Source organism: Aspergillus welwitschiae (genome assembly GCF_003344945.1).
Source record: "Aspergillus welwitschiae strain CBS 139.54b unplaced genomic scaffold BDQ94scaffold_11, whole genome shotgun sequence".
Lineage (NCBI taxonomy): Eukaryota > Fungi > Ascomycota > Eurotiomycetes > Eurotiales > Aspergillaceae > Aspergillus > Aspergillus welwitschiae.
Genome location: NW_020798705.1, coordinates 236,471 through 264,058, shown reverse-complemented (window position 1 = coordinate 264,058; position 27,588 = coordinate 236,471). Strand labels below are relative to the sequence as shown.

The following is a 27,588-nucleotide window of genomic DNA, read 5'->3' as shown; positions in this document are numbered from 1 at the left end:
GATAAAGGACTCTATTAGGCAATGAAAACCTCTGCCAACCTTAATTTAATCATAATTAAACCGTAATCACGCCGCAATAAAGTTACATTGGATGTTTCGTGCCCCTCTAATGCGTGAGGTGAAACAAGGCCGGCCCTAAAAGAGCCTTAACAGCACTAAGAATGTTAGGCTGGAATCGCGTGGGGGACGGCGTCGTGCTTGAGGCCTTAGTCCCGGTCTCTAGCCCTACCACCACAGTTACTTCTCCGGTGTCAACCTGTCACTGTCCGTCCGTAGTGGATCTGAACCGTACTGATAGTGGTACCATCTCTCTAGCAGATACTTAGCACACCGGCCAGACCCTAATATCCAGTTACTGGTTTGACTAGGCGGCCAGATTATCCATCTCTCACCAACAGGCCAGCTGGCGTGGGCGGGACACAGCTCGGTCGCCGCCCGGGGCTGGCCGTCCGGGTGGACCACCATTAAGGTTTCACGGGACGCACAGGATTCTTCCTGGATGGAGCTAGGCTTGATGGCCGGGAAGATCCCGTCGGGGACGGTTGGCCTGGCCTGTTCTGCCCGACTCCATTGGCTTGTGTCTGTTACATCGACCCAGTATGATCCTGGTCTGATTTGATCCTGAGAAGCGTAAGCACTATTAATCCCGTCGTGCTAAGCACCTAATAAGATTCCTGCATTGCACTATTTCAGAAATCGCCGGAAAGTGGCTCACAATAGGACGAGAAGAAAAAGGAAGACCCAGTGAGTGATTAATATACATAACGAAAGTCTAAGAGATTAGTTCTAAGGAATGGCGCCATCAGTCGTTGGCAAGAGTACTGGCATCACTTTCTGACCTCTGTCGTTGGCCTCTTCTCCAGCGACACGCGCAGCTCCACCGTCATATGAATGCCACCCTCGTCGATGCCCCCACTCTCGAGGATAAGCTCTTCGCTGGGCGTGCGTTTGGGTTGCGGCGCCGCCGAAGTTGTCGACCGTAACTGCGAGCGCGGGTCTTTGGACCAGGTCTGCAAAGCATAGCTCCGGCTATCGTACCCTTTCCGGCCACTGTACGATCGGAAATCGCGCACTGCACCTTTCAGCAGAGGGGCGAGGAAGGGGACACAAGTTACAATGTTCTAATCCATTAAGTCAGTGGTTCGGTGCATAATCCTATTTCGCGTGCTCGTGGAAACCTACCCCGACATTGAACTCAATTGTGCCCCACAGCACCAACATGGTCGAATTTCCATCGCCATATGCCACTCGATGGATTTGCGTGAGGCGAAGGATAGAGCAGATCGTGGTGAACAGCCCCAGCAGGAACAGACAAACTACTCCCGCTTTTTGTGCGGTCTTGATATTCAGTTGGAGCAACAGCGGAATGGGAAGGATGATGATGGTGATGTCGCAGATAATGGTGAAGATGGCTAATCCATAGAATGTTGGCCCTGCTGGGAGACACGACCCGGAGATGTTGGGGTTCCAGGCGCGCTCAACCTTTCGATCGTCATATCAGCCAGCTAGCCCTGCGACTGGGGAATATTTCACACTCTCTCACCGGCTGGCAGTCGAATATCAGAACTAATGTGCCCGCAAGATGGCCAAGTGTCGAGACAGCTATTACGGCCCATATGAGGATTCGGTAGAAATTCTTGGATGTTCCGGAAATCAATCGCAAATAATTGAGGCATAGAGAAGCTTTGAATCCGGCGATTCCAAGTTGGTAGAATGGGCGACCGGCATAATTGAGCTGTTGGTGTTTTTATAAATACTCTGTCTTGACTGAAATTCAGGCACAGCGCATACCTTTGTGTAATCCGGAAGGTCTGCCTTGGGGCGCAGCGACAAGGGTAATCCGAGGCCGTACCTGCTCTCTGTTGAAAGTGAGCGCTTAGACTGGACTCAAGGCTTGGTCGACTCACGAGCGACGCACAATGCGCTGTATATGATGCTGAAGATCTGGCACCGATTAGCGGTCGGATCGTCTATCCACCGAAGGTAACCCACCATAGTCACCAGCATCACAAAATCGGACGCTTCCAATCGGCGGGCGTTGAATCGAATTGCTAAACGCAGGCAAACTGTGATAATCATCAACAGGGTCAAGCCCAGGCACACCCCTAGAATGAGGCGATATTGCGACTCCGCTTCCACTTCAGGCGAGGCATGGTGCACCCAGCCCATACTGGCTGTAAATGTAGAAGGTCAAGGAGAAAGAGGGGAGAGACATGAGGGAGAAGGGATATTTGCGTAGTGATTATGCAAGTCGTGCTGTGCGCTGGTTGAAGGGATTTTTCGATCCTGGGCTTCGCAGGATCATGCTGAAGCCCTACAACAAGGGGCAAATCTTGGTCCTCAGAGCTGGAATATGATTCGGATTCAGAATCCTTCAGCAATTAACTTCGGTCAGGCCAAGAATACCGTAGTGAATGGGATGATTCCTGGTGGGTTCGCAATCAAAATCCTTCGGCGACCAGAACAATCCGGGCTGGATCGCGCGCACTAAAATTTCGAACCCTAGTCTAGCGTAGACATTGGAACATCTGCAGGCCTCTGCAAGATGAAGTGGCCAGGCAGTTATCTTGACAAATATATTATAACTACTGGAACCCAATGGCACCCCTGCGGCCAATCCGGTTGCACTTCCCGTGGTTTTTTGCCTGCAGGATCCTGCATGTAACCTCCCATCCCGGCATTCCTTTCCCTGACTGTGTCTTGTTCTTTCATTATTTTCCCGCAATTTTCCCCCTTGTCTCTTTTCTTTTCTTTTGCTTCTGGTCCCTTGTCGACAGATCTATAGATTCAACATGGAGGAGAAGCTGCCGGGCGCCTTTTCTCAGGCTCTGCCTGTGGATCGCACCGACGATGCTGTGGAATACCTCCAGGGCCATGCGGCCGCCGACAGCCCTCAAATCGACCTACGGGCATTGCGTCGGAAGATCGACTGGCATCTGATACCCTTTATGTTCTCGTGCTATGTCCTGCAATTCTTGGACAAGGTCATGCTCAACGTAAGTCGTCGCAAGCCTCCTGCCAGCACACCCCTCATTGACGCAAGGGGGGACATAGTATGCTGCCGTCATGGGGATGAAAACGGAACTTCACCTGGCGGGGAACGAGTACACCAACACCGCAACGTGGTTCTTCCTGGCCTATTTGATCGCTGAAGCTCCCAATAGTATGTTCGTTTGCCTCGACAAACATGAACAGTGCGCTGACGCCTTTCTCTCATCAGTCTACTGTCTGCAAAAAGTCCCCGCCGCCAAGTGGCTCGGTGTAAATGTCGCTCTCTGGGGAGTTGCCGCTGCAGCCTCCGCAGGAGCCAAAAACTATGCGACCCTCCTGACGGCCCGTGTCTTCCTGGGTATCTTCGAAGCCACGATTGGCCCATCGCTGATGCTGATCAGCAGTCAATACTATACAAAAAGCGAGCAGGCACCTCGCTTCACCCTCTGGTATAATGGCTTGGGAGTGGCCCAGATCATTGGTGGCCTGGTATCCTTTGGGTTCCAGCATGTTCACCACGGGGCCACCCTGGCCGGGTGGCGCATCATGTTCCTAGTCATTGGCTTGGTCACGGTACTGATTGGTGTACTCACTCTGCTCTTCATTCCTGACACCCCAATGAAGGCCAAGTGGCTGTCCGAGGAAGAAAAGGTGGCTCTCCTGCAGCACGTCAGTGTCAACCAGACGGGAGTGTGGAGCAGCGCCATCAACCTTAAGCAGATCTGGGAAGGCGTGCTTGACATCCAACTCTGGCTATTAGTCTTGATCACCATCCTCGTAAGATGAGTCCCTGACCATCACACACCTCACTTCCAAGCTTACCCCGTGCCAGATCTCTGTTTCTAGCGGTGTTGTAACCACCTACTCCGCCACTCTCATCGCCGGGTTTGGATACTCCGGCCCCATCTCCGCCCTTCTCAACATGCCCTCCGGAATTGTCAGTATCTTCTTCACCCTCCTCGTCGGCTTTGGTATCCGCAGAACCTCGCACCGCTGGGCCTGGAACGCCTTCTGCACCATCCCCGGCATTATCGGCGGTGGCCTTCTCTCCTTCCTCCCTAAGAGCAACAAAGCCGGTGTCCTCATCGGTATCTACCTGGTCAATGCCATTGTTGCCACCCTCCCCATCCTGTATCAGTGGACCATGGCCAACTGTGCCGGTCACACCAAGCGCGCTTTCAGCAGTGCACTGATCGCCGGCTCCTTCTCGGTCGGGAACATCATCGGGCCCCAGACCTTCCAGGCCCGTGATGCCCCTGAATACCGTCCCGCGAAGATTGCGGTGCTGGCCACCCAGGCAGCGGCAGCCGTCATGTCCGTCGTGCTGTTCGCATATTATGTGTGGGAGAACCGGAGACGGGATCGCCGGCATGGCAAGGTGGAGGATTCAATGGTGGATGAAGCCAAGTGGGCTGGGCTGACAGATAAAGAAAACACGAGGTTTCGGTATGTGTATTAATGAAGAGGAAAATGTGATCTTTTTCAATTATTGTATAGCAGCCAGCAAAGGCTCTTATCAGGCCTCGGTTGTCTGGTTTGTGCACGTCCTGACTTTGTGAATGGACGAATATAGCATTATATTCCATCTTTCTTTGATTTTCCTGTAGGATCACACTCACATATTCTCTCCACGTAACGTATTCACTATAGTGAGTACCAGGCTCTCAAAAGGGTCAGCCCGAGGCATCAATATACATTATGCATATGCAAGTAATACTGCTTATGTCATTTATGCAGCACCCATCCCCTTTCTGGATGGCCGGATGGATCTCGCGCTCCACCGACCCGTCAATAACACCATCTATCTAGATAAGATAGTTAGCTTGAACCACAGCTATCACCATGGCAGGACGCATCACCCAATGCGCCCGTCGTCTCGGGATGCTTCACGCCAAGCTACACCTCGCCTGTCGCCATGTTATACCTACCCCTACACCACGTCTCCGAAAAATCACACGCGCGTCATATCAAACAATTCGTTACTCTTCGCAGTGGACGTCCTCCTTGACAGTATTTCCCACTACAGATGCCCTTATTGATCCCAGTATAGAGATTGAGGAAGAGACTCTCCCCACTTACCATCCAGAAAAGTACTACCCGGTGCAACAGGGAGAGGTACTCGATAACAGGTATCAAGTGCTTGCCAAACTCGGTTACGGAGTGACATCAACTGTCTGGTTAGGTCGCGACCTTCGGTACGTCTGAAAGGCCTCCTTCATGGCCACGCTACCCCTAACAAAAGTGAGATCTCAGTGACTCCAAATATGTTGTGCTTAAGATATATGTCATTGGCCAAGAAAAGAATCATGAGCTGGAGATCTACAATCGTATGAATGCTGTAGAAGTTGAGCACCCAGGGAGAGATCTCGTTCGCAGGCTCTTCGATCATTTCACTGTCACCGGGCCCCACGGCCCTCATGTTTGTCTCGTTCATGAGCCTATGGGCATGAGTGCAGATACACTCCTACAGAAATACATCCCTGGAAATACCATGACTCTGGGCGAGATGAAGTCTTGTATCAGGCAGCTATTGATCGCTCTGGACTTTCTGCACTCTGCTGCTCGTATAGTACATACTGGTAATACTCCCACTTCCACAATTTAAACTGTTAGACTAATCCAAGAAAAGATCTTCAATTGAAGAACTTGCTCCTCCCAATCCCTGATACTAAGACACTCGAGAATCTCGAAGAACGAGAAGTCAACGATCCGTCACCTAGAAAGATCCTCAAAGACAGGACCATCTATCTCTCTACTGTCTATAACCCCGGGGGAAGTGGCCTACCCCTAATTAGTGATTTCGGCGAGGCCCGATTTGGCGATGTCGAGAATAGAGACGACATTATGCCGAATATGTACAGGGCTCCTGAGTTGTCTTGAAGGAGAACTGGGACTACAAGGTGGATATATGGAATGTTGCGATGGTGGTAAGATACCCTCTCAAGACAAATACTCCGCCCTACCTCTATGCTAAATCTTTCTTCATTATAGGCATGGGACATCGTAAGTCCTCGACACATGTTCGATGGCAGAAATGCAGATGGGATCTTCGATGACCGAGTGCATATTGCGGAGATGATAGCGCTCATGGGACCTCCTCCGGCTAGTTTCCGCGAGCGATGCAGATTAGCTTATGTATTATGGGATGAACAGGGTAAGACCAAGATTCTCCTACAACCCAAGTCCGATCTAATTGGTATCTCTAGGTAATTGGAAGGACTTGGCGACGATTCCGGAAATTTCTCTGGAAAGTTTAGGCGCCGATATCCCAGGGGAGAATAAAGAAGGGTTCTTCCGATGGCTTCGGAAGGCCTTACAATGGAATGCAGAGGATCGGCCGACTGCGACCGAATTTCTGTTTGACGAGTGGTTGATGGAGGGGCTCAGACGGCCGAATACTGAAGATGCGAAGACCTGAATGCGTCTGCATCTGCTTGTCGGTGTGATTGGTATACAACTATCCCACCATACGCTTGGAAAGTGTAAAGGATAATGTATATATCTCATAGTAAGCTATCCGCTTGCTCTAAGCGGGCCATAAATATGATATAATCTCTTCTCGGTCTATATACAACATCCCTAGCCACCACTATCCCGGCTTCCCCAACCATGAATCCATCTTCACCACCACCATCCCACCCTAATACTAGATATTTTTCAGATCCTCTGCATTACTCTTCTCCCAAGGATACTTCTGCTCCAACGACCGAAGCAATTCCAAATGCTTCGCGCTCCTCGGCCGAATAGACACATCAAACGGCGCAGGATGGCTGATGACACCGGGCAGAAATTCCGGCTGAACATCCTTAACTTTCCCGTTTTCCACTGGCTTCGAGATCTCAAACACAGCAAGTGCTTGAGCGACAGTGAGATACACGTTCACATCAGCCAGAGTCCGCCCCGGACAGACTCGTCGACCGAACCCGAATACAAGGAAGTGAGGATCTCGCTCTGGCTTTGGGCCAAGGAATCGTTCGGGTTTGAAGGTCATGGGGTCGTGGTAGGCTGCTGGGTCGTGGGTGAATGCCCTATATGATTTCACTGGTGTTAATTGGTGGTAAGAAGTACGGGTCATAGGGCGAGAGGGGGGACTGACCATATATTGGCAAGAACTGATGACCCCTTAGGGATAAAGTATCCCTCGCATACATCATCGGCGGTTGAGGTGTGGGTGAGGCTCATGGGTACCACTGGATGCCATCGGAACGTCTCTTTGACTAACGCATTGATATAAGGTAAATGTTCCCGGTCCGCGTACTGCGGCAGTCGATCTGTTCCGATCACCGTGTCGAGTTCCTGCTGCGCCTTGCGCTGCACTTCGGGGAAGAGGGCCATTGCGAGAAAGAAGCTGGCTATGGAGGAGACGGTCTGTTGGTGAATTGTTAGTACTAAGGCATTGTATGCATGTCGGATCGGATCATGCACAAAGCAAGCACTCCTTACCGTATCTGCACCCCCAGCGTAAAGCGATCCAGCCGACCACTTGACCGTGTTCTCTTCTTCGGATCCAGGCTCTAGGTCACTGCTCTCGAGGAGGTTGGAGAGAAAAGAGGGAACAAAGCGGCCAGTGCGCATTTGTTCCTTCACGAATGCGTATGGGATGTCGCTAAATGCCGTGACATTCTTTCGATAGCGTTGTGCGATCTTCAATAGAATTCTGTGCCTGGAAACCAGGATGGAAGATACTTTACTGATAATCCAATTAGTCTGGCTTGTCCCTGTATGGCTGCGGGGTATGGCTTACGGGGTGGGAAAAAGTCCACTGCCCATGTGGCTGGAAGCATGGCCATCGAAAAATCCATCATTGCTTTGTCGGCCAGATCAACCAATGGGTCTTGATCATGCGGTTCGATGGTATATCCATACCCTACCTTTAGTATGATTGCGCCCGCCTCTCTGGTGGTCAATCTTTAGTCTCCGCGATCGATGAAGAGTTATGGGGGGAAGGTGGTTCGACCCACTTGCGTATATGCTTCATCAGCTTATCCGGCGCATCCAGCACCCTCAGTAGAAACCGACCCACCTCCGCTGTCTGGATTTCATTGAATCGAGCGACCGAAACGTTGGAGCCAATCTCCCTATGCAGGTTCTTGCGCGTTGCTCGGAAGCGCTGGGACTGCTTCACCGCTCCGAGGACGTTGTTCCAACCCGCCCTGTACAATTGATTAGTTGATCTGCGGTCCTGCTTATGTAGGTCTTGTTGGCTTACATCTCTGCGAAGTGTTGTTGTGGACGCGAGGAGTGGATCGACGATCGTGACTCGAGTAATTCCACCGCTAGTCGGGCGTCGTTCAGGACGATGATGGTTTGGCCCATGATGCTGAGTGAACTAATTGGGCCTTTTCGCAGTCAGACAGGAAGCCACACATTCCCAAGTCAGTTCAACACCCAGTCATACCATAGCGATGCTTGTGCTTCAGCCAGTGCTGCCAATCCTGCTGGCTTGGATCGGGCAGGTCCCAGAGATTACCCACGATGGGCTTCCGTCGAGGACCGGGAGGTAGAGGCGGATGCTTGCTCTTGCGGGTAAAAAAGGCGAAGAAAATATATACACTGGTAAAGGCAACAAAAGCCCCCGTCCACATCGTGACTAGCATGGTGGCGATTGGGGAGCTGAGCATAACGGCATCAAGGAGCGAAGTGGGCTAGCAGAGCGAGCTCTGTCTGCTTTATACTGTAGAGCAGCTAGAGGAGGGGTTGTGCCGATGTTGCATATTTAATTTATTTTTCATTGGTCTCTGCGTTATCGCTTCCACAATCGATCAGAGATGCTGCATGGATGGTGCATTAGTTCAACTGCTCAGCTCTCGGGTATGCGTTGTGGTTGGTGTGGCATGGACAAGCGGCCTCCGATCAAGGTTGCAGAACGCCATCGTGATCTTGCTACGGTCGCTTCTGCAAGCCAGGTGTGGAACCTTGTGATTGTCGGGCGTTTCTTGGTGGCTGAGCTGAGTCTTGTCGCAGGATTGTCTGTCGCTGATGCTTACCCTGCTTCCCCGCAGTGGTGAGGATCTCTGGCTGGGCAGGTCGGTGTTCTCGCTGGTTCGTGGTGTAATTGAGAACTGCTCGAGTGCTCTGCACTTGAATAGCAGTGAGTATGGATCAACGTATCTTCGTCTCATACTTGTTGGTACTGGACCACAAGTTGGTCATGTCGCCGGCTCTCTTCACTCTCCCCGATGATCGAGGGGCAGGCATCATTATTATGGCTATATCGGTCGCTGGTGCTTATACAACAGACTTCGGCACTATGAGAGGGCGTTGAACTGTAGATCTGTGGTGGATAGTGTGCTTCTAATGGGAATGTTGTTTCTTTTTCACCTTGGTTAATTCGCGAGCAAGCCAGCACGGGTACGAGGATTATATTTCCGCTGGATGAGTTGCCTACCTGAACAATGCCATTCGACATCGTCCGCACCCAAACATCCCAGTCAACAACAGTCTAAGAAACCATATAATCAAGCATATTCTACTAAGGAATCCATGACCACCAACTGTCCATCCCTCATGTGGGATTTCTAACACCACGACGACCTGTCACCTCGGACCATTGGATTGCTAGTATAGCAGAGATTATCTAGCAAAAGTAGACCCCTGTCTTTCATCAAATGGGGCTGTGGTTTAGTGGTATAATATTCCCTTAGCATGGGAGAGGTCCGGGGTTCGATTCCCCGCAGCTCCATTTTTTGTGTTTTTTTTTTTCCTTTGTTGTTGCCTTTTGCCATTGCAGTATCCACTCCTCCCGAGATTGTCACTACGATCGAGGCTTCATCCCATCACTACCCAGACATGCTACTCCTTCATACTCCCCAATTACTAAGGATTCTTGTTTCAATGCCGCAGCTCTGTGGTCAAAGTAAGTCGTATCAGTATGTGTCCCAGCACATTATTGTAAATCCATTCAATGCTAACTAAATTGAAGCCCGAAATTAGCCAATTCGTGAAACGCCTCTTAACATCCAATCCTGAAAGCATCTTTCTATCCCGTTAGATCCCAACTCAATCAGTCTTAAGCTAGTCCTTAAGTTCCCATTTCTAAGGCCCCACAAATACCACTACAATCGTAGTATATATCTATATATATAACTTCCTAGCCCTCACCCCTCCCGAGGCTTACACGAAAAACTCCCCGCATCATTCACGTCCCCATGCCCATCGTACACCAGCGTCGCCGGATACCGACACAACTCCCTCGTCACCTCCTTCCCATCCGCCTTGACAGCCGCCGCACTCAACCTATCAGGCGCAATCCCCTCCTCCACCCAGCGCACCAACGCGCCCAATGGATCAATTGGTTTCGGTCCATGCCCAGCCGAGCAGTGTCCCAGCCCAGGGGCAAGGAAAATCCGATAGAACTCATCCACATCCGCACCGTCCTTCTTATCAATCCCCTCCCAGAATGCATTCGTCCACGACGCTGGAATTAACTCATCTGCCAACCCGTGCCAGGTCAATAGCTTCCCCCCTGCATGACGAAAATCAGAGAGATTGAGATCATCCGATCCGAGAATGCCATTGTAACCGTCCAGCGTGAGGCGGTAGGCGGTATTGAAGTCATCGAAGGTCATGTCGAATACGTTGTAGTCCGGGTCCCGATAAACGAAGTTCTTAATCCAGCCGATGATGGGGAAGAAGGGGACGGGCCTGACGATGGATCCGTTGATTGCTTGTGTGTTTGCCGTTCCGCGGAATGAGGCGCCCGGTGGAAGGCCTGTCCAGAGGTTGGGGTGATCTTGTAGATCGGGGCCCTGCAGGATTTGCTTGACGAGGGTGGCGTGCTGGGCTGTGATGGTCACTGGGGAATCTGAGCCCATCTCTGGACATGTTACCGTGTGCCCAACAAGTGTTTCGGGATTGAATGGGCAGCTCTGTGGATTGTAATCCGATATCAACCCGTCCGTGGCTCCATCAAGTGGATCGCATTCGTCTATAATTGCCTTCCAAAAGGTGTCAAAGACGCACTGTGGCGGCGCTGCGGAATGGAACATATGCACCGGCGGCCAGAACATATACCCGATCAAACGTGGGAAATTGAGGGCCGGTGCACCGGCGAGAACTCCACCAAAGAGATTCGGATACTTTGCTGCAGCAAAGTATCCCTGCCTGCCGCCGGTAGAGCAGCCGCTCCAGTAGGAGTATCTTGGCGGGGATCCGTAGAAGCGCTCGGTGAGAGTCTTCCCGATGATAGTCATGTCATAGATCGAGCGATGGGCAAAGTTCAGTAGCAGAGCAGTGTTGATGGAACCGTCGGGGCGCAGAATCCAGGCCCCCGTCTGGGGATTACTGGTTCCATTCAAGGTTAGTCCGCCATCGGTAGCAGCTGTTGCGTAGCCCTGGCTGACTGGGTGAGCTGGTGCTAAGCCAATGATTCCGGCTGCGAGGCCGCCGCCACCAGTAGCCTGGAAACGGCCGTTCCAGTTGTTTAGGGGGAGCCAGACAGAGACGGAGACGGTGTCATCTTCACCAGGGTGAGTCAGAGTGACGGATACGTTGCAGAAGTCAAGATTGTGTACGTCTGCGAGATTGTATGGCGGGGAGGCTGCTACGCTGTAGTTATGGACCTCTTGGCGCGTCATGGATATGATGTCAACCCCGGGGATATGTGGCAGGGTTAAACTACTGCAGGGTTGTTGCTTCGGCTGCCAAAAGTAGGCGAGCCATGCTATGAAGAAGTTCGTAAGGTAGACCAGCATAATGAGAGAGGATGAGATTCGCTTTGCGGGGTTGCGGTAAGGGATGTGGGTGAGGGGATGGAGAGTAGTAGTTCTTAAATGCTCGGTAACCCCGACTCATTTATAAGCGCCCGAATCCTTCTCATGCAGGCTGGAATCGGCTTTGGGACAGATGCATGTAAGACCAAGGCCATCCAATAAGACTGATTCTTCAATGTATTCCTTTGTATTTCTATGCGGTGTCCCCATCCACCCCTCACTGAACCGCACGCGTGCTTTTCTTCTTGTTAAAGTTTCTAATCTAGCTGTCTTTTGCTTGTTCTTTTCAGAGTGCTTTCCTCTTACGAATGCCTATCTCGGCAGGATAAGCAGCCTTCTTTTAAGTCTTCACAGGAAAGGATCGTCGGTGGAGATAGTACTATGGATGAGGAGGAGGATCGTCGGTGGGCCCTAGTCAACAAACTCGATCGTGTGTTGGCTGGACTGCATACCTAACTTGTAACGGGGATCATAATTTGTGGAGATATTTACTGTAGCCAGGCACCTCCAGATCCTTTGCTGCTGCTGCCTACGTGCCCTATCTTCCTCCTCTTTCTCCTGAATGATTTTCGATATTGAGATGGATCCCAGACAGAATTGACCCTGCCCCTGTTGCTCCGTTGTCTTGAGATGATTCATAATTGTCAGCTAAGAACAATTCATTTCATATTCTTATACTCGATCGAGCCTGCCATATGATATGCTAGCTATGCAGGTGCGTCAGCTAAAACATAGCCCCCTAACTCCGGGCCTGTAAATCATAAATTAAATCCAGAGAATTCGCTGAACGCCATAACCCGCCCCAGATGCCGCCGCTAAGCTGATATATGCGCCATACCACGAGTCCAAAATCCAGAACAAAAACAGGTCTACCGCATGTCGACATGGAACAGATACTTCTGCTGGATCTGAGCCACATCGTACACGATGTACTCATTGTACATCAGGCCCCTCGAGTTAGAATTAGTAGTCGGCATCCGCACATCGGGCATCAACACCCCCTTCAGATCTTCATTGACACAGCCAGCGTCTTTCCATCCACCAGGGATCGAGCGACCACGACCAAGGGTGGCAATTTTGGCCTCCGCTTTAGCTTCTTGGCCCGCGTTGAAGCTTGCAGTGTCCCGCTCATACATGGGATTGCCGACCTCAACGTCACAAAGAAGGAGCAGACCCCTGTTTCCACTCCCCCAAGAGAAGCAGTAACCCGCTGACTTGGTCGACATGTCCGCAAAGTAGACACCTTTGCCAAACATGTACCCGCTGACGGGGGCCTCGGGCGGTGCAATACGTAGACCCTGGCTTAAGATACCACCAAAATTGGTGCTGCGAGAACCGTGCCACAGGAGACGGCGACAGGAGTTTTTGATATTGGAGTACATGGATGACTGGAATCGGTCTTTCTCGCCTTGGCGCTCGATGCGGAAGATGTTTATGACCTGTTACGGTTAACTTGGTTCATTAAAAATGGTGCATCAGATACGAACCTTGTATTGAACGCCGTGGGTGTGACCGCGAGACTGGTTGAGGTAGTTGGCCAGCTCGATGAATTCGGTAGATGTGTGTTCCACTGCTTAGAGTTAGTACTAGTCAAAGGGGCAAGGCTACAGGGACCAGACGTACATGGCGTCATCTCTTGCATATTCAAGCCCTGGAACTGACGGTCCAGAGGGTGGACTGTATCGGTGTTTCTGGCATCTTTCATGATACTGTTCGCAACTTCCATGTCGGTCAATGCCTCCAGCAATTCGATCTCTCTCTTGAGCAGATTGTCGTTGTTCAAAACCGGGGGTCTGTTGCGTCCGAATGCATGCGGAATCACGGTAAAGTATAGGTTGCTGAGATGCTCCACTGCAGCAGTAAAGCTAGTATCGTACTTTGTACTTGCCAGGGCAGGATTAGCAATAAGCTCTGACAGATCCTTCAGTGCCTGAAAACCGTTCTGGAGAGTACGCTTGCTCAGCTTCCCCAAGGGTAATTTCTGAGCGTCGTAGGACATGGAAGCCATGGTGGACTGAAAAAAATCCTTGTTGAAGATGAATGACACGAGGTCCTGGACGGGTGCTGATAAGGTGCATTTCACTTCCTCTGCCTTGGGCTTGGTGGGTTTCTTCGCGACGACTTTGTCTTCGTCCTCGTCTTCGTCTTCCGTGTCCTCTTCATAGTTCTTTTCAATGAAGGTGTATTTACCCTTCTTTGGTGGATCCAAGCGATTCTCCCAGGTCAAGCCGGACTTGTCCTTGAACTTCTTCTTGAACTCATATTCTGCCTCATCTAAGCCGCCACCACCCAGCAACGCATGTTGTCCATGTTCGCCTACCCGGCCCCAGTGGGTCCAAGTTCTGAATTCGTTGTTTCTGTGGAGAAGCTGAATGCGGTAGAATTTGTTGTTATTGTTGGTCGCACTCGTCTGATTGAGTGTCGCATCCCAGATGAGGCCTGTGGAATCAATGTACACGGTGAAGGTCACTATTCATGTTAGCTTTCCCTTCAGGCTATCCAAATTCGGTGCCTCTTACATCGCAGAGGACATGTATCATCGACAGGAACATTGATTTGTTTGGTGCCGACCGTCTGTGCGTCCTTGAGCTTCTTCGTAGTGCCATCCTCGTTTATTCCCAGAGCCTGTTCTAGGGTGCGCTTCTTTGGACTTTCCGGCTCATCGTCTTTCTTGATGTCGGAGCCCATCAGGAATTTCTTCTCATCCAACTTCTTTCCTGCACTGTCTGACTCAACAAGCCAGTCTAAGGAGACGATGTTGCAGGTGTAGACCTTGCGAGCCTGCGTGTCTAAGCATTGTCAGCAGAAGGTGTAGACAGGGCTCTGCTTGGTACTCACATTTGACGCTCTTGTTGTCCACTTCCCTTTGAGTGGTCACTAGATGAGTGCAATCTTCCGTCACTGCTGAGCTGAACGTCCCCCCATGACGCTGGACGATAGTCTTCAGATTTGCTATTTGAAGTGAGTAAAATCAGTATGTGGCTTCTGGCAGTAACGTCAGACATGCTCACCTTGTTTGTAGCCACCGGAAAAAGACCCAGCAACGGCTATGACCAAGCCCTTGAAAGCTTGGCCGGTCATGGTGATGAGTGAAATGTGGGGTGTGAGTGTGCTAAGTATTAGACTATGGGAGTGAGTGGAGGAAAGGTCCCCTAGAATTGAGATGATAGGTAGTGTGAGTAGCGGAGTAGCGGACAAGAGCAATTATGTCGTCAGATTTCAGTCAGGATAATTAGAGGCGTGGGAGAGTAGTCACGAATGATGGAAGGCTCTTATGATATGATGCTTATAGAAGAAGGACCAGAAATATGGGACAAACATCATTATATAGAGGTGAGCGTGAGGCGGAGATCTACTGGGAGGTGATATTGTTCTGACGGCAATCCACCAGCCTGAGGCTCCCGTGGCTGCTGCTGCCTGAGCTCTGGGGGAATTGCCGAACCAGTTGTGATTTGATTGGACGGAGCTTGAGTGGGCCTCCAGGCACCAGCCGTGTACGTGATTCTGCCTGTGCGGAGGAGGCCCTGGAAGTTTATTTAGCTTTGTGTGTGTGTATTCAGGGTCTGGTTTATTATTAGGCAGCAAGGACTCTCGCAATAGCAAGACAAAGCTGCGACTATAAGTATGCGAAGTGAAAATAGTCTCGCTTGTAGCCGTCCTAGTATTAAGCAAATGGCTAGATGAAGACCAGCTAGCATATATTGTGCGATTGAGCAAAAACATCCAGTGTAACACGTACAATGGGAGCAATGAGTATAAAAAAAAAAGGGAAAGGGGGGATAGAGCACGACAGTGTCGCTAATCTAGAGGAAAAAATATAAAAAGAAGTAATCAAGCCAGTCGCCAGTTTTGGCGCTGCTGTGAATCGAACCCAGGTCGAAACGGCGCTGCGGAAAACCACAACGTTTCATGATGACCACTACACTACAGCACCTTGATTACGTAAATCCAGCGCTTTTATTGCCTACATAAGCGAAGCTTGCAAGAATGGCGGTAAAGGAATAAGCAAGCACTGGGTCTTGTAGCATCTGCGGCCAACAACATCTCAACACCGAACATCACAGGACTGGAACTACCGGGAAACATTGGACGCGCGTCTGATCATTACTTGTCTTCTGATTATCCACATTAACATTAATGATGTACAGGGTATGAGAAAATGCAACCGCCCACATAGCTATATGCAAAACTTTTGTTTATTAATGAAGCGTTTAGTGCTCCGCGACTCCGTTCTCCTCCACTGGATCCTCCGCATGAGACTCAGCAACCTTGTCATAAAACGGCGCAAACTTGCTCCGCTTCCTCAGGTTTTTACCATAGAAATAGAAAGCAACCGGGATAGGCACCAGGATAGACGCCACACAGCCCAGTAGCGTGGCAGCCCACTGGATGCCCATGTTGTTAAACATCTGACGTGAGAAGAGGGGAAAGCTGGCTGCCACTAGGGAACGACAGAAGGTGTTCGCTGCGATAGCCGATGCGGCACTGGAATGATGGTTAGAACAGAATCTATTAACAACGAATAAGGCAAGGCAACTTACAACATAAGGTAGGTGTCGATCAGATAGTTGAACAACTGGATGAAGATGATCAACAGACCAAATCCAGTGAACAATCCACTCAGTGTGGGTACAATCCAATGGATACTCTTCGTGAATCCGGTCCAACCGAACCAGAATAGTCCTCCAGCGAAGAGCGCACCGCCGATAATCACAGGCGGCAGACGCCATTCAGGGACGGGAATGCCCCCATTCGCTTCCAACTTCTTGTTGTACCCGCGACTGGCGAAAATGATATAAGAGGCCGCAATGAACAAACCGACCACCATGCCAAACAACGTCAATCCGCCAACTCCAGCAGACATACCGTACACGCCCTGGAAGACGAGTGTGTAGGCTGTCAAGAAGCAGTACAACAGGCCATAGATGAAACTGAGGTAAATCGTCACCGCCAGAATCAATGGCTCGCCAAAGAGCAACCGAAGGGGACGGGAAAAGTTGTTCACCAGCAACTCCCGCAAGTCAACCTCGATTTCCTCCTGTTTGGCGTGGATGCCCCAGTTCTTGGTGCGACGGCGCAGTTCTGAAGCCTTCGAGACCAGGATGATCGGCGGATAGGATTCCTTCAGGAAGAACATGTTCAACACGAAGGCGGCATAACCCATGAACGCGGGGATGTAGGCGGTCCAGCGCCAACCCAGGTACGACGAGTTAATGAAACCACCGATAAACGGAGCCAGAAGCGGACCCAAGAACACTGTGCTGGAAAACATGGCAATGGCAACACCACGAGTGCGGTTGTTATAGATATCGGAGAAAACGGCAGCCACAACCGCCAGCGGACAACTGCCAAAGACACCACAGAAGAAGCGACAGATCATGATCGTCTGCAGGTCCTTGGCGACGGCAACAGCGGTGTTGAAGATACCGAATCCCAACATAGCCACTACAATGGGTGGCTTCCGTCCCTTCAGCTCGGAAAGGGGTGCCCACACCAGGGGACCGGACGCATAACCGCAGATATACAACGAACTCGACAGGGTGGCGACTTCAATACCTACACCGAACACCCGCGCAACGTTGGTGGTAGAGGAACTAAAGATAGCGGAATCGAAGGTACTGCAGATACTGGTGAAGGCGAGGATGGCGCTAATGTAAATCCTAGGCGAGAACATAAGTCAGTATTCGGTCGACCAACATGTCTTTCATGCGCGACAGGGTTGGAAAGGCATACTTCGTCCCCAATTCCCAGTTCTGAGGGTATAAAGGATCTTCTGGACCGTCAAACTCGACGACGTAGTCCTCGCGATCGGGAAGAGGTGGTGGGTAATCCTTGTTGGCGCCCATACGAGGCAAAGGCGTGCGGGAGGCGCGAGACTTGACACTTTCACCCACGGTCAACTGATGCTGAAGCCGCTGGGTTTCGATCCTGCTTAGGGCATGGGAAGTGGCCGTGCGATGACGCTCTAGATCGATTTCGGTGTTCCGCGAATGAAGGGTGTGCAGCTGGGGATTGTATTCAAGCGAGCTACTGTAACCGGTCGAGCCAGTGGTACCTGAGGATGATGGCCTCTCGAGGCCTTCCTCCTTGCTCGCGCCATTAGTATGGGGCCGAGCATCGACCTCCGCCATCTCTAGTTGCTCGTCGATGGGAGACATATTGGCAGCCAGCAGGGAGCAGGATCTGGTCTGATCTGGACGACGGGCCCTGAAGCCAGGGATAACAGGATGTGCTTGCACGCAAAGGGACCAACAGGGACAGACAAAGGCTGAGCGATGGGGGTCTAGCCTGAATAATAAACGAAAACAGCTTGCTTGCCTCCACTGCTGTGGCACCCTAGGCCAGCATCCGATTTATCCGTCCTGCACTCGGGAGACCCACCGCGAACGGCTGCCATTCCTCATTGCGATTGCCGATTGAATGATCATCGGGGGCTTGCCAGGAGGAGATCCCAGGCGGAAGTCTGCTTGAACGGGGTGTATATGACTTTCCTGGTAGCAATTGAATGAGCGGATGGCATATTTCGTGGATATTCCTGATGTTTGCCAGATTTCTGAGGGGTAGAGTGATCTCGGCCTGAGGCACACCACGCAGAGCCCCTCGAACGCCAAGCCCCAGACTCCGCCTCCCTGACGTCATGCGCACGAGTCATTAGTCAGGCCTGCAAATCTTTTTGCAGGATTTGCATAGAATTTTCGCCTGGTTCGATCCGCCCGCGAGACCAGTCTGGTACTATCGATCCGCTTCTAGTAGTGGACGCCATGCCCAATGGCCCCCAGGTGCCTGACGCTGAAGGACACACTGCTCAATTTGGACAAACGATCCATCAATGACCCCTGACTATCATTTATCCAAGACATATCTGGATCTGTGGCATACTAGTATGCTCATGAGAAGCAGAGTAGTAGATATCTAGCGAGTGCTGGTTTATTGCTGGTCTAACCCTGATACCGCGGACTGAAAACGGACTGTGGGCCATTCAGCCTGCTGGGCTTATGCTTGTTTGATTTGGACCCAGTGCCCCCTTCCCACACCAAATTCTCGCCGGCTTAGCGCCCTTGGCTACTCTTAGCCAGAATTAGCTGGGTCAGGCACCGATTCGTAGGACAGTCCAGCCCCAACTGCTGGCCCCGTCGCACTATCCATCCGTTGATATATGCAATCTCTGTCGCTCGACCTGCTCGTACATCCTCGCGCATACTGCTGGAATTACTGGCCGTCTTCTCAATGTTCCCGATCAATTGCTCCTCGAGTCTGGCCACCGAGAATTGTTCCTCCACATCGGGCAGACCCTGAAACTCCGGAAGACGACGGAACACCAGCGAGATCTCCTGGAGAAGTTGACGTTGCATCTCCTGCAGCTCGGAGTTAGCTAGCAGCGAGCCGTTCCGCACGTCCAGCAATGCCGTCAGTGGATTGACCACGCAGTTGGTCGCGAGTTTCAGCAGCTGGGCCTGGTGGAGCTCCATCCATGGCAGTTCGGAGCTTCGGACGATCGGTGCTTCGACCAGCCGGTTAATGAGAAATCGAGATTGGGCGGATACTGTCGAAGAAGCAGATAATGGGGATGCCTGTTGGTCATTGTTGACGATCCCCAGAGCGCATGATCCGGTCAGCCCCGCCAGCACGGCTTCAAACGGCGCTTTTATGTAGACCCCATGGCGCATAATGCCAAACATGTAGGTCGGTCGTGTAAGCGGGTCCGTGAATAGGCGCTCATTGAGCTCTTCGATTTGCCCTAGGCCATTTTGGAAGAGACAGATCACGGAATGCCGTCCGAGCCGGTGCTGGATCGATCTGAGAGCGGGGATGGTTGCGCTCGCCTTGACCGCTACAATTAGGTGATGGATGGGTGATTCCCCCTGTAGGAGTTCGGCGTCGTACCCGGTGGTCTCTTGTGTTGGCCCGTTTTCTCCAATTTGGAGACGCAGCTTGCTCCCCCCAGAGACAAAGTCTTGGTACGCTGATTCGCGATGGAGTAAAATCGTTATGGGCGGGGGTGCGGGGAGGGAGCGAAGCGAGTGAGCGATCAGAGTCCCAATGCTTCCTAGTCCGATGAGGTGAATTCGCTGGGATGCCATTGTGCAGTATGCTAATCAGATGATGCGATCCGATGGAAGCTTGGAATGTTGATGAATCTGATCACTGGGATGTGATGACTGCGCGGCTATTTTGGTGGTCTTCGCTTGCGGAGGCATGCGGGGCAGTGCCCCTGATTTTCTATCGACTATCTATCTAGTTCCTGCACCCCATGTCGAGTCTGGATGGTATCTTAAACAAAACAAGGCATTATATTCATAACTTCTCCATCCCATAAACATCATCATTATATACAACTCCCGCAAAATGGACAATAAATCACAAAAACTTCCCATCATCCATAAATACAACGTTTATCCCCAACAATCCTCCCTGCTACTCCCCCACACACTAAAAGATCGGCATCCTAACCGTATTATCATAATCCACATTTTCCTCCCGACTCTCAATCCGCTCATGGCACGTTCCAAAGATCTTATCCCACAGCCTAGTCTGCTTCCCATAATTATGACTCTTCTTCCACCCCTTCCGATGATGCAAATCATGATCCTCAATAACCAACTCCGCCCCAACCAACCTCAACAACCAATCCAGCGTTGACGGCGGCGACGCATGCATCCTCAATCCACTATGGCCCGCCAACTCCGTGAACACCACATACTGATGACAGATCCACCACTCATAGAACCCCATCGGCATCCCCATCAGCCGCATACTGAAGTACGTCATCAGCGGGATGCCTGCGATATCGAAGAACTCCTGCTCCGTGTCCGCATACAGGGTGAGAAGCGGGTTGGGGTGTTTGGTGAGATGATGCGTCCGGTGATATTTCCAGAGACTGCCCACGTCGTGCATCAGTCGATGGTACCAGTAGAACCAGAAGTCGAGGATGATTCCGTATAGCCCGATCTCGAGCGGTAGCCAGCCCCAGCTCATCTGTGCCGGTGCTTGACTGACTCGGTAGCTGAGGAAGACGGTCATGATGGGTCGGAAGGTTGATGTCGATATCAGGGACCGGACGACCTTGGCTACCCCGACGTCCGGGACGCCGTCACGGCCGTGCTGGTCGCCGTCTAGGAAGCCGAGGACGTGGCCCATGCGGCGCATGACTTGGAGTTGGTGGATGGCGATGAGCTTGAAGGCGATGGAGTAGAAGAAGAAGGCGCCCACGGGGGTGAAGTTCTGGCCTGTGTAGGAGACGTAGACGTGGTGGACGGCGAGGGGGATGAAGGCGTGGTAGAGGATCCAAACATGCTGGGACCATGTTCTCATGTAGGGGATCTTCTCGGTCTTTTGGTGCACGGGGACCTCCTTGTCGAGGTGTTCGGGGTGCACACCGAGGATCTCGTAGAACCAGTGATAGATGGTCCACTCGGCGCGATCCAGCCGGCGCCAGGTGGACTTCATCGAATCCTTCGGATTAGGGTGTGTACCGCTCATGATGGGAGGTAGGGTGGTGGTCAACTCATCTGCGAGGATATCCCTGTGGGGTGAGGAGGGGGTGGGATAGCTATATAGGGCTGGAGGACCGGGATTTTCACACTGCAGCGGGAGGCCATCTCCGAACGCAAAGGCAAGTTCCTCATGTTGATCGCATGTGATTGAGAATCCGGGGAGTGGTTCATGTGGGCATCAGATGTTCTGAACGGGTTAAGTTTGGGGGTTCGTTAAGCCGCTTAACGAGGGGAAATCGCCGCGGCTTTGCAGATCCCTCGAAAAGAAGGCCCGTCGTTGGTTGGAGTAACGGCTCAGCGCTTGACTCAACTGAGGATCCTTGACACATGAAGGTCGCTTCTTGTTGGGAATAAAGTGTGCCTCGGATTTGTCTCTGGAATGTTGGGATGAAGTAGCATGCGGCTGTGAAGCCTGATTGCGGCCATTGATCGATATGTGATGCCCTCTCTCTCCACTTGGTCAGTTGCCACGGGGCTGATGAGATGGTGCCTCCTAATTGTATGTCATCTTATCTCATCGTTACACATGGCTCCTCTTGGGGCTTGACGTTATCTCGTCAGCCTGTCAGCCTGCCGGGGGTCTTCTATAATCTGTCGTAGTCATCAGGAATCATCCTGGATAATGGTGTCTCTGGTTGCTCGTGAGAACATCAGTGCGTTTGGTGAGATCCTTGCAGGAAACTACATCCCGGCTGCGCATCGGAAGATATGGCAACTAGGTTTGAGGATAGGCCAGTCAATGAGGGTGTTGAGGAGATGTGACAAGGACGTCAAGTTGCAGCAGAGTGGCTCGCGACCATTACCGCATTGGGAAGGCTGGGCAGCCGCCTCGGGATTGGCAACTGGCAAGGCACCTGAGCATGCCCCTGGTAAAAAGTAGTCCGCAAGGGCAAATCTCGAAATTTAGGGAAATGTGTGGAATCGCTTCGATACTTGGTAACTTCTCGTCCATCTAGAAGCATTATGGTGTACTGATGGCTGAACTGTGGGCCTATAACATGCTGATTTATGCATAAACAAAGCGCAGGCGCCACCAACGCATCGATGGCATGACCGATCCCACTGTTTTTACACCTTCATTTGCAAGGCTTATACTATATCTACTACCATTCAACACAATCTAAAGGTCATTGTATGTGACTCTGGGTTGTCACCACAATAGCGATATGGGAATCTGCTCAAGACAGGGGTGATTATTGGCCTACACGCCTGATATTTCAGTGAAGGAAATGGTGCCCTCCTTGACCACTTATTCGAACAAGAACAGAAGAGGATACCATCTCAATCATGGTCTTGCGGACGATCCTCATCTCAAGATAATCATTCGGAACAGACGGTAATGCAATGCAAGAAAGCTGTTATAACGGACTACCGTTGAACCCTAACACATCATCCGACCGGAAGGAAAACAAACAACGCAGTAGACCCAATATAACCAGACCAGAACTCAGGAGCAATAAACATTAGGTTTTGACCAAGCGACCAGCTATACTATTTATTGCTGGAGCAGCCATGTGGGCGACCCAAATTTGCGCCCGTCGCCCGATTAATGAGGCGGCCATTCCTGATTGAACTGCATCTCCGACCGGGAGATCTCCACCCGCCCGGATGGCCGTTTCATCCTGACCCGATTTTGGCACCAGGAACCATATGTCCGTGTGCTTAATCGTGATTGTAAACATACACTCGGACAGGGGTCAGGCAGGTGAAACCTAGTTCGAAATGATGGGTAGCACCTCAGCTCGGTCGGACTGAAGGGGAATCATGCAGCATACTTAACCCCTGATGCCGACGGAATGTACACATTCCCCGCCAAGCGCGTCGTTCTTTACGTGTCTACCCCAGTCGCTCCTCTCTGTCACTCATTGTAAGTCCCTTGAGAGCGCTCTAATTTCGGATACTAATCTTCTAAGATGATCCGTCGCGTTCTCTTGTCACTCGCTTTACAGTGCATGGTCACCGGGACCATTGCCAATCCTGACCCTCTTTCGCACAACTACGACGAGCGTGGCCTGTTTGGTGATTCGGAATATGATTATGTGGTCGTAGGTGGCGGTACGGCTGGAAACACTATCGCAACTCGACTGGCGCAGAAGAATTTCAAAGTCGCAGTGATTGAGGCTGGAGGGTCATATGAACTCGAGTCGGTGGCCGAGGTGCCTGCTGCGGACGTGCTTCCAGTTGGGTCGGATCCAGAAACTGCTGCTGCCCACGACTGGGGATTTGTCGCAGAGAATGTCCCCGGTGCGAATGGCCGGTCCATTCACTATGCTCGGGGGAAATGCTGGGGTGGATCGTAAGTGGTGCATATCGTTCAGAAAGGACAAAGCTAACGCAGTTGAACAGCTCTGCAATGAACTTTATGATTTATCAACGGTTTGTCGCTCCTTTCATTATAAACAACCCAGTATAGAGTCCTCTAACGGACTGCCAGGCCAACCATCGAGTCCATGGAGCAATGGGCCACGGCTGTCAACGATAGCAGCTACACCTTCGACCAGACACTGCCCTTCTATAAGAACAGCGTGAAATTCACTCCCCCCAACACTCAAATCAGGGCCAAGAATGCCACTGCTGGCTATGATCCCAGTGCCTATGAATTCACTGGTGGTCCGCTGAAGGTGTCGTACGCGAACTACGCGATGCCCTTCTCGACGTGGATGGACCTCGGCATGAAAGCCATTGGCATCAACGAGACGCAGGACTTCAACCTGGGCTCACTGATGGGCGGCCAGTACTGCGCATCAACCATCGACCCCAACGGCGAGGTCCGGAGTAGTTCTGAGGAGTCATTCTTGGCGAACAAACCATCGACACTGACCACGTATGCAAACACCCTCGCCAAGAAGATCATCTTCAACAACCAGAAACAGGCGACCGGCGTGCAAGTCAAGGGCTCCGCGGGCAACATCTACACCATTAAAGCTAACCGCGAAGTCATCGTTTCTGCGGGTGCCTTCCAGTCTCCCCAGCTGCTCATGGTGTCTGGAGTTGGTCCCCAAGACCAGCTCGAGGAATACGGTATTCAGGTCGTGGCGAACCGTCCGGGCGTGGGTCAGAACATGTGGGATCATCCGTTCTTTGCGCCTTCGTATCGCGTCAACGTGCAGACCTTCACCGCGATCGCCAATGACTTTCTAGGTATCGTCGGCCAGTTCATCAACATGGTCGGCTTCGGCAACGGCCCTCTAACCAACCCGATTTCGGATTACCTGGCCTGGGAGAAGATCCCGGCGGCTCTGCGTAGTGCATTCAGCAGCCAGACCACCAAGCAACTGGCTACCTTTCCCAGTGACTGGCCTGAAGCGGAGGTATGTATATACCTTGTATGCGCGCTTCATACTATAGGAACGCTAATACTGTATAGTACATCTCTGGCGCTGGATACATGGGCAACGTGTCCAACCTGCTCACCAACCAGCCCGAAGACGGCTACCAGTACGCCTCCATGCTGGCGGTGCTCATCACCCCGACCTCTCGCGGCAACATCACACTCCGTTCAGCTGACACCGACGACCTCCCCGTCATCAACCCCAACTGGCTCGCCACTCAATCCGACCAGGAGGTCGCCGTCGCCATGTTTAAGCGTGTTCGCGCGGCCTTTCAGAGCAAGGCCATGGCGCCAGTCATCATTGGCAATGAGTACAACCCTGGTCTGGAGGTACAGTCGGACGAGCAGACCCTCCAGTGGATCAAGGATAATGTCATGACGCTGTGGCATGCTGCTTGCACGTGCAAGATGGGCACGTCGGATGATGAGATGGCGGTGGTGGATAGTCAGGCTCGGGTGTATGGAGTCCAAGGTGTGAGAGTCGTGGATGCATCTGCCTTCCCGTTCTTGCCGCCGGGACATCCTCAGTCTACTGTTTGTAAGTTTACCTTTTACCTGATGGTTAACTGTGGGTCAGAGACTGACGCGGAACAGATATGCTTGCGGAGAAGATCGCCAACGAGATTATCAACGGGGCGTGATTCTACCTTTCCATACTAATTACCTTGAGGTCTTACATTATTAAGTTCATATATTGTACAATATAACATAGTATCATAATTTATGTACGAGTATAATAACATCAGAAATTCAAAAACATGTAAACATGATCATAAGCCATCATCCTCTCTTCCTATCTTGACAATCCATCATCAAAGCAGACTCAATCCCATCCCCTCCGCTGCGCCTTCTCGTTCTCCTGCTTCTCCGACTCCAAAACATCGCTATCGTATCGCGGATCCAGCTTGTTCAACAACTTGTTCGAATGCGGCTTCGAGGTAGACGGAGCGGTCGTGCTCGAACCGGGGCCCGGGAAACGAGGCTGGCTAGCAGAGTCTTCGGGATCGGTCTGGTCATTGTGGTCGACGGGGTCGACGTTCTTTGCATCGATAAAGTCGCGGCCCATGGGGGGTTGGTCGGCCATGATGAAGAAGCGGTTGAGTGGTAGTAACAGGTGGAGGGTATTAAGAGTTGTGTGCGTTATGAGCTCTAGAATCAATTAAGATTTGTTTTTTTATGTGAATATTATCTTGATGAGAGAATATTTGCTTGGCAGAGGTGGTGTTTATATACAGATCGGAGTGTCTGACAATGGCCACTAATACATCATTTGTATATCATCTCGGCTGATCAGTTAACGTGGATATGACGATGTCTGGCACTTCCAGAAACTGGATAGAATGCTGGACTCTGAGGAGATAGTTATCAAATTATAGCGCTGCGATAAGATTATATTAGAATTGACGTCAAGGGTACTAGCATGATGCTGTGTGGGTAAATTGGCCGTGCTGGTTCTGTTTACGAATAGTTATCGCGGGCTAATGGCAGGCTACCCGGGTGAACCTGTCGTGACGGCTAAAGCACATTCCCTAGTCTCCGAGGATATATACGTTCGAGACAAATGTGATTCTAGTATATAATTTCAGATCCATACATTTAGCCTCATACAGAACCCGAGCATAACATATTCCAACACCCGATTAATGTCTCGGATGTCGGATCTCGGAAACCTCATTCATGGATTGATTCATAAGCTCCCATCGGCTCGGCTGTCCCATCCGAACCACAACCAAAAGCATCCAGAACGCGGGGTACATAGCAGAAGAAAAAACACATAAGTCCGTATAAACAATCATTACACCCTCCGTAGATACACCATCCATCATTAAATCCACCCAAAGAAAAAGATGTCTCACGCACAAATCACCCACCGTCGCGCCGTCCGCCGAACAGACGACTACACCCCCCATACCCCCAAAGTGAACATTGTAACAGAGCCACTCCCCCTCCCACTATCCTCCACGGCAGTTCTGATCCGCGTGCACGCCGTCGCCCTCAACTATCGTGACGCCAACATCGCCAATGGCGGGAACCCATGGCCTGTCCTGCCGCACGGCATCCTGGGCAACGACGCTGCCGGAGAAGTAATTGCCGTAGGAGAGAAAGTGAAGACTCTGGCTGTTGGGGATCGTGCGGCGCCGATTACAGACACCGAGCAGATAACAGAGCGTGCGACGAAGCGGTCGTGGCTCGCTGCCGACGAAGATGGGGTGATGGCGGATTATATCGTCTATGATGAGAGTGTGCTGTGTAAACTCCCTGTTTATTTGGATTGGGTGCAGGCGTCGATGATCCCTTGTGCGGGGGTTACGGCGTGGTCGGCGTTGAAGGGGATGAGGATTGGGCAGACGGTTTTGGTGCAGGGTGAGTGTTTTTGTCTCTATGATTGGTGTTCTTGGAGTGTGAAGGGAAGGAATACTTATGAATGTGGTAGGGACCGGAGGCGTCAGTATGTTTGCGCTGAAGTTGGCGCTTGCGGCTGGTCTGCGTGTGATTCTGACGTCGTCGAGCGATGCGAAGCTTCAGGCCATTAAGGAGAAGTATGCTGGTTCTGCTATCTTGACGGTTAATTATAAGAATATACCAGAGTGGGATGAAGAGGTATTGAATCTTACTGGTGGTGTTGGCGTGGACTTGGTGGTGGAGAACGGGGGGACGGGCTCCCTGGTCAAGAGTATGCGCTGCACTCGCCGTGGAGGGGTGGTCAGCCAGGTGGGATATCTTGGAAAGCAGGATCCATCTGAGCTGCGCGAACTGGTTCCGACTCTTATTGACCGGAGGATCAACCTTAGGTGAGTGTTATGATGCCGAATAGTGAAATTCGGACTTGACTGACCTGGAAAGGGGCATTAATGCGGGCTCGAAGCTCGATCTGGAGGACTTTTGTGAGGCGCTCTCGGCTTCACAGACGCTACTTGATGACCTTATTGATAAGGTGTTTCCGTTCGAGCAAGCTGAGGAGGCTGTTGAGTATGTTTGGCAGGGTAAGCAGGTTGGGAAAGTTGTGCTGCGTCTTTAGAGAAGAATATTGAGTCCGAAAGGAAGATCCGGAATTCATTTC

General features: G+C 51.4%; 11 protein-coding genes and 2 non-coding genes across 13 annotated transcripts; 5 read left to right on the top strand and 8 right to left on the bottom strand.

The window, feature by feature from the left end:
* Positions 1–681: 681 nt before the first annotated feature.
* Positions 682–2,473, bottom strand: BDQ94DRAFT_140827 (uncharacterized protein). The gene is made up of 7 exons (XM_026765705.1): positions 1,993–2,473; positions 1,908–1,944; positions 1,792–1,859; positions 1,544–1,735; positions 1,183–1,482; positions 807–1,121; positions 682–744 (listed from the first exon to the last, which is right to left on the bottom strand). The coding sequence occupies exons 1-6, from the start codon at positions 2,167–2,169 to the stop codon at positions 828–830; spliced, it is 1,068 nt and encodes a 355-aa protein (XP_026627766.1). The 5' UTR covers positions 2,170–2,473; the 3' UTR covers positions 682–744; positions 807–827.
* Positions 2,474–2,604: 131 nt separating this feature from the next.
* Positions 2,605–4,587, top strand: BDQ94DRAFT_140823 (putative MFS transporter). The gene is made up of 4 exons (XM_026765704.1): positions 2,605–2,996; positions 3,055–3,163; positions 3,221–3,768; positions 3,824–4,587. The coding sequence occupies exons 1-4, from the start codon at positions 2,793–2,795 to the stop codon at positions 4,448–4,450; spliced, it is 1,488 nt and encodes a 495-aa protein (XP_026627765.1). The 5' UTR covers positions 2,605–2,792; the 3' UTR covers positions 4,451–4,587.
* A 233-nt stretch (positions 4,588–4,820) lies between these two features.
* Positions 4,821–6,480, top strand: BDQ94DRAFT_177598 (kinase domain protein). The gene is made up of 6 exons (XM_026772946.1): positions 4,821–5,186; positions 5,245–5,570; positions 5,621–5,814; positions 5,874–5,918; positions 5,983–6,145; positions 6,198–6,480. Exons 1-6 carry the CDS (start codon positions 4,834–4,836, stop codon positions 6,407–6,409), a joined length of 1,293 nt encoding a protein of 430 aa, XP_026627764.1. The 5' UTR covers positions 4,821–4,833; the 3' UTR covers positions 6,410–6,480.
* Positions 6,481–6,637: 157 nt separating this feature from the next.
* BDQ94DRAFT_177594 (cytochrome P450) lies at positions 6,638–11,744 on the bottom strand (the record flags this gene model as incomplete). The annotated part of the gene is made up of 8 exons (XM_026772945.1): positions 10,153–11,744; positions 8,390–8,544; positions 8,201–8,330; positions 7,953–8,144; positions 7,736–7,887; positions 7,435–7,676; positions 7,088–7,359; positions 6,638–7,019 (listed from the first exon to the last, which is right to left on the bottom strand). Exons 1-8 carry the CDS (start codon positions 11,682–11,684, stop codon positions 6,638–6,640), a joined length of 3,057 nt encoding a protein of 1,018 aa, XP_026627763.1. The 5' UTR covers positions 11,685–11,744.
* BDQ94DRAFT_t121 lies at positions 9,602–9,673 on the top strand. Its single transcript has one exon. It is a non-coding gene; the product is annotated as a tRNA-Ala (tRNA).
* A 599-nt stretch (positions 11,745–12,343) lies between the features above and the next one.
* On the bottom strand, positions 12,344–15,021 carry BDQ94DRAFT_14938 (putative poly(ADP)-ribose polymerase PARP). Its single transcript, XM_026767371.1, has 6 exons — positions 14,714–15,021; positions 14,541–14,654; positions 14,222–14,491; positions 13,326–14,171; positions 13,190–13,272; positions 12,344–13,141 (listed from the first exon to the last, which is right to left on the bottom strand). Exons 1-6 carry the CDS (start codon positions 14,781–14,783, stop codon positions 12,572–12,574), a joined length of 1,953 nt encoding a protein of 650 aa, XP_026627762.1. The 5' UTR covers positions 14,784–15,021; the 3' UTR covers positions 12,344–12,571.
* Positions 15,022–15,552: 531 nt separating this feature from the next.
* BDQ94DRAFT_t112 lies at positions 15,553–15,636 on the bottom strand. Its single transcript has one exon. It is a non-coding gene; the product is annotated as a tRNA-His (tRNA).
* Positions 15,637–15,777: 141 nt separating this feature from the next.
* On the bottom strand, positions 15,778–17,950 carry BDQ94DRAFT_140815 (MFS transporter). Its single transcript, XM_026765703.1, has 3 exons — positions 17,436–17,950; positions 16,244–17,362; positions 15,778–16,187 (listed from the first exon to the last, which is right to left on the bottom strand). The coding sequence occupies exons 1-3, from the start codon at positions 17,858–17,860 to the stop codon at positions 15,914–15,916; spliced, it is 1,818 nt and encodes a 605-aa protein (XP_026627761.1). The 5' UTR covers positions 17,861–17,950; the 3' UTR covers positions 15,778–15,913.
* A 596-nt stretch (positions 17,951–18,546) lies between these two features.
* BDQ94DRAFT_14917 (ketopantoate reductase family protein) lies at positions 18,547–19,990 on the bottom strand. Its single transcript, XM_026767324.1, has one exon. It carries the CDS (start codon positions 19,781–19,783, stop codon positions 18,752–18,754), a length of 1,032 nt encoding a protein of 343 aa, XP_026627760.1. The 5' UTR covers positions 19,784–19,990; the 3' UTR covers positions 18,547–18,751.
* A 16-nt stretch (positions 19,991–20,006) lies between these two features.
* On the bottom strand, positions 20,007–21,190 carry BDQ94DRAFT_177590 (sterol desaturase family protein). The gene has a single exon (XM_026772944.1). The coding sequence runs from the start codon at positions 21,180–21,182 to the stop codon at positions 20,133–20,135; it is 1,050 nt and encodes a 349-aa protein (XP_026627759.1). The 5' UTR covers positions 21,183–21,190; the 3' UTR covers positions 20,007–20,132.
* A 1,667-nt stretch (positions 21,191–22,857) lies between these two features.
* BDQ94DRAFT_177586 (GMC family oxidoreductase) lies at positions 22,858–25,191 on the top strand. Its single transcript, XM_026772943.1, has 6 exons — positions 22,858–23,063; positions 23,110–23,492; positions 23,543–23,572; positions 23,631–24,507; positions 24,564–25,065; positions 25,122–25,191. The coding sequence occupies exons 2-6, from the start codon at positions 23,110–23,112 to the stop codon at positions 25,166–25,168; spliced, it is 1,839 nt and encodes a 612-aa protein (XP_026627758.1). The 5' UTR covers positions 22,858–23,063; the 3' UTR covers positions 25,169–25,191.
* Positions 25,192–25,350: 159 nt separating this feature from the next.
* BDQ94DRAFT_169054 (uncharacterized protein) lies at positions 25,351–25,611 on the bottom strand (the record flags this gene model as incomplete). Its single annotated transcript, XM_026771209.1, has 2 exons — positions 25,351–25,411; positions 25,472–25,611. The coding sequence occupies 2 exons, from the start codon at positions 25,609–25,611 to the stop codon at positions 25,351–25,353; spliced, it is 201 nt and encodes a 66-aa protein (XP_026627757.1).
* Positions 25,612–26,374: 763 nt separating this feature from the next.
* On the top strand, positions 26,375–27,546 carry BDQ94DRAFT_169053 (zinc-dependent alcohol dehydrogenase family protein; the record flags this gene model as incomplete). Its single annotated transcript, XM_026771208.1, has 3 exons — positions 26,375–26,891; positions 26,962–27,319; positions 27,372–27,546. 3 exons carry the CDS (start codon positions 26,375–26,377, stop codon positions 27,544–27,546), a joined length of 1,050 nt encoding a protein of 349 aa, XP_026627756.1.
* Between the last annotated feature and the right edge of the window lie 42 nt (positions 27,547–27,588).

Excerpts from the sequence above, each read along its gene's own strand:
- BDQ94DRAFT_140823 (XM_026765704.1), top strand. The coding sequence starts at position 2,793 with ATGGAGGAGAAGCTGCCGGGCGCCTTTTCTCAGGCTCTGCCTGTGGAT. Across the intron at positions 3,164-3,220 it reads GATCGCTGAAGCTCCCAATA|TCTACTGTCTGCAAAAAGTC; the intron begins GTATGTTCGTTT and ends TTCTCTCATCAG. Across the intron at positions 3,769-3,823 it reads TAGTCTTGATCACCATCCTC|ATCTCTGTTTCTAGCGGTGT; the intron begins GTAAGATGAGTC and ends ACCCCGTGCCAG.
- BDQ94DRAFT_14938 (XM_026767371.1), bottom strand. The coding sequence starts at position 14,783 with ATGACCGGCCAAGCTTTCAAGGGCTTGGTCATAGCCGTTGCTGGGTCT. Across the intron at positions 14,492-14,540 it reads GGACAACAAGAGCGTCAAAT|ACACGCAGGCTCGCAAGGTC; the intron begins GTGAGTACCAAG and ends GACAATGCTTAG. Across the intron at positions 14,172-14,221 it reads TGATACATGTCCTCTGCGAT|TGACCTTCACCGTGTACATT; the intron begins GTAAGAGGCACC and ends TAACATGAATAG.
- BDQ94DRAFT_140815 (XM_026765703.1), bottom strand. The coding sequence starts at position 17,860 with ATGTCTCCCATCGACGAGCAACTAGAGATGGCGGAGGTCGATGCTCGG. Across the intron at positions 17,363-17,435 it reads AACTGGGAATTGGGGACGAA|GATTTACATTAGCGCCATCC; the intron begins GTATGCCTTTCC and ends GTTCTCGCCTAG. Across the intron at positions 16,188-16,243 it reads ATCGACACCTACCTTATGTT|TGCCGCATCGGCTATCGCAG; the intron begins GTAAGTTGCCTT and ends CCATCATTCCAG.
- BDQ94DRAFT_177598 (XM_026772946.1), top strand. The coding sequence starts at position 4,834 with ATGGCAGGACGCATCACCCAATGCGCCCGTCGTCTCGGGATGCTTCAC. Across the intron at positions 5,571-5,620 it reads TGCTCGTATAGTACATACTG|ATCTTCAATTGAAGAACTTG; the intron begins GTAATACTCCCA and ends ATCCAAGAAAAG. Across the intron at positions 5,919-5,982 it reads TATGGAATGTTGCGATGGTG|GCATGGGACATCGTAAGTCC; the intron begins GTAAGATACCCT and ends TCTTCATTATAG.
- BDQ94DRAFT_177590 (XM_026772944.1), bottom strand. The coding sequence starts at position 21,182 with ATGAGCGGTACACACCCTAATCCGAAGGATTCGATGAAGTCCACCTGG.
- BDQ94DRAFT_14917 (XM_026767324.1), bottom strand. The coding sequence starts at position 19,783 with ATGGCATCCCAGCGAATTCACCTCATCGGACTAGGAAGCATTGGGACT.
- BDQ94DRAFT_177586 (XM_026772943.1), top strand. The coding sequence starts at position 23,110 with ATGATCCGTCGCGTTCTCTTGTCACTCGCTTTACAGTGCATGGTCACC. Across the intron at positions 23,573-23,630 it reads AACTTTATGATTTATCAACG|GCCAACCATCGAGTCCATGG; the intron begins GTTTGTCGCTCC and ends ACGGACTGCCAG. Across the intron at positions 24,508-24,563 it reads GTGACTGGCCTGAAGCGGAG|TACATCTCTGGCGCTGGATA; the intron begins GTATGTATATAC and ends AATACTGTATAG.
- BDQ94DRAFT_140827 (XM_026765705.1), bottom strand. The coding sequence starts at position 2,169 with ATGGGCTGGGTGCACCATGCCTCGCCTGAAGTGGAAGCGGAGTCGCAA. Across the intron at positions 1,860-1,907 it reads CAGCGCATTGTGCGTCGCTC|AGAGCAGGTACGGCCTCGGA; the intron begins GTGAGTCGACCA and ends CACTTTCAACAG. Across the intron at positions 1,483-1,543 it reads TGATATTCGACTGCCAGCCG|GTTGAGCGCGCCTGGAACCC; the intron begins GTGAGAGAGTGT and ends GACGATCGAAAG.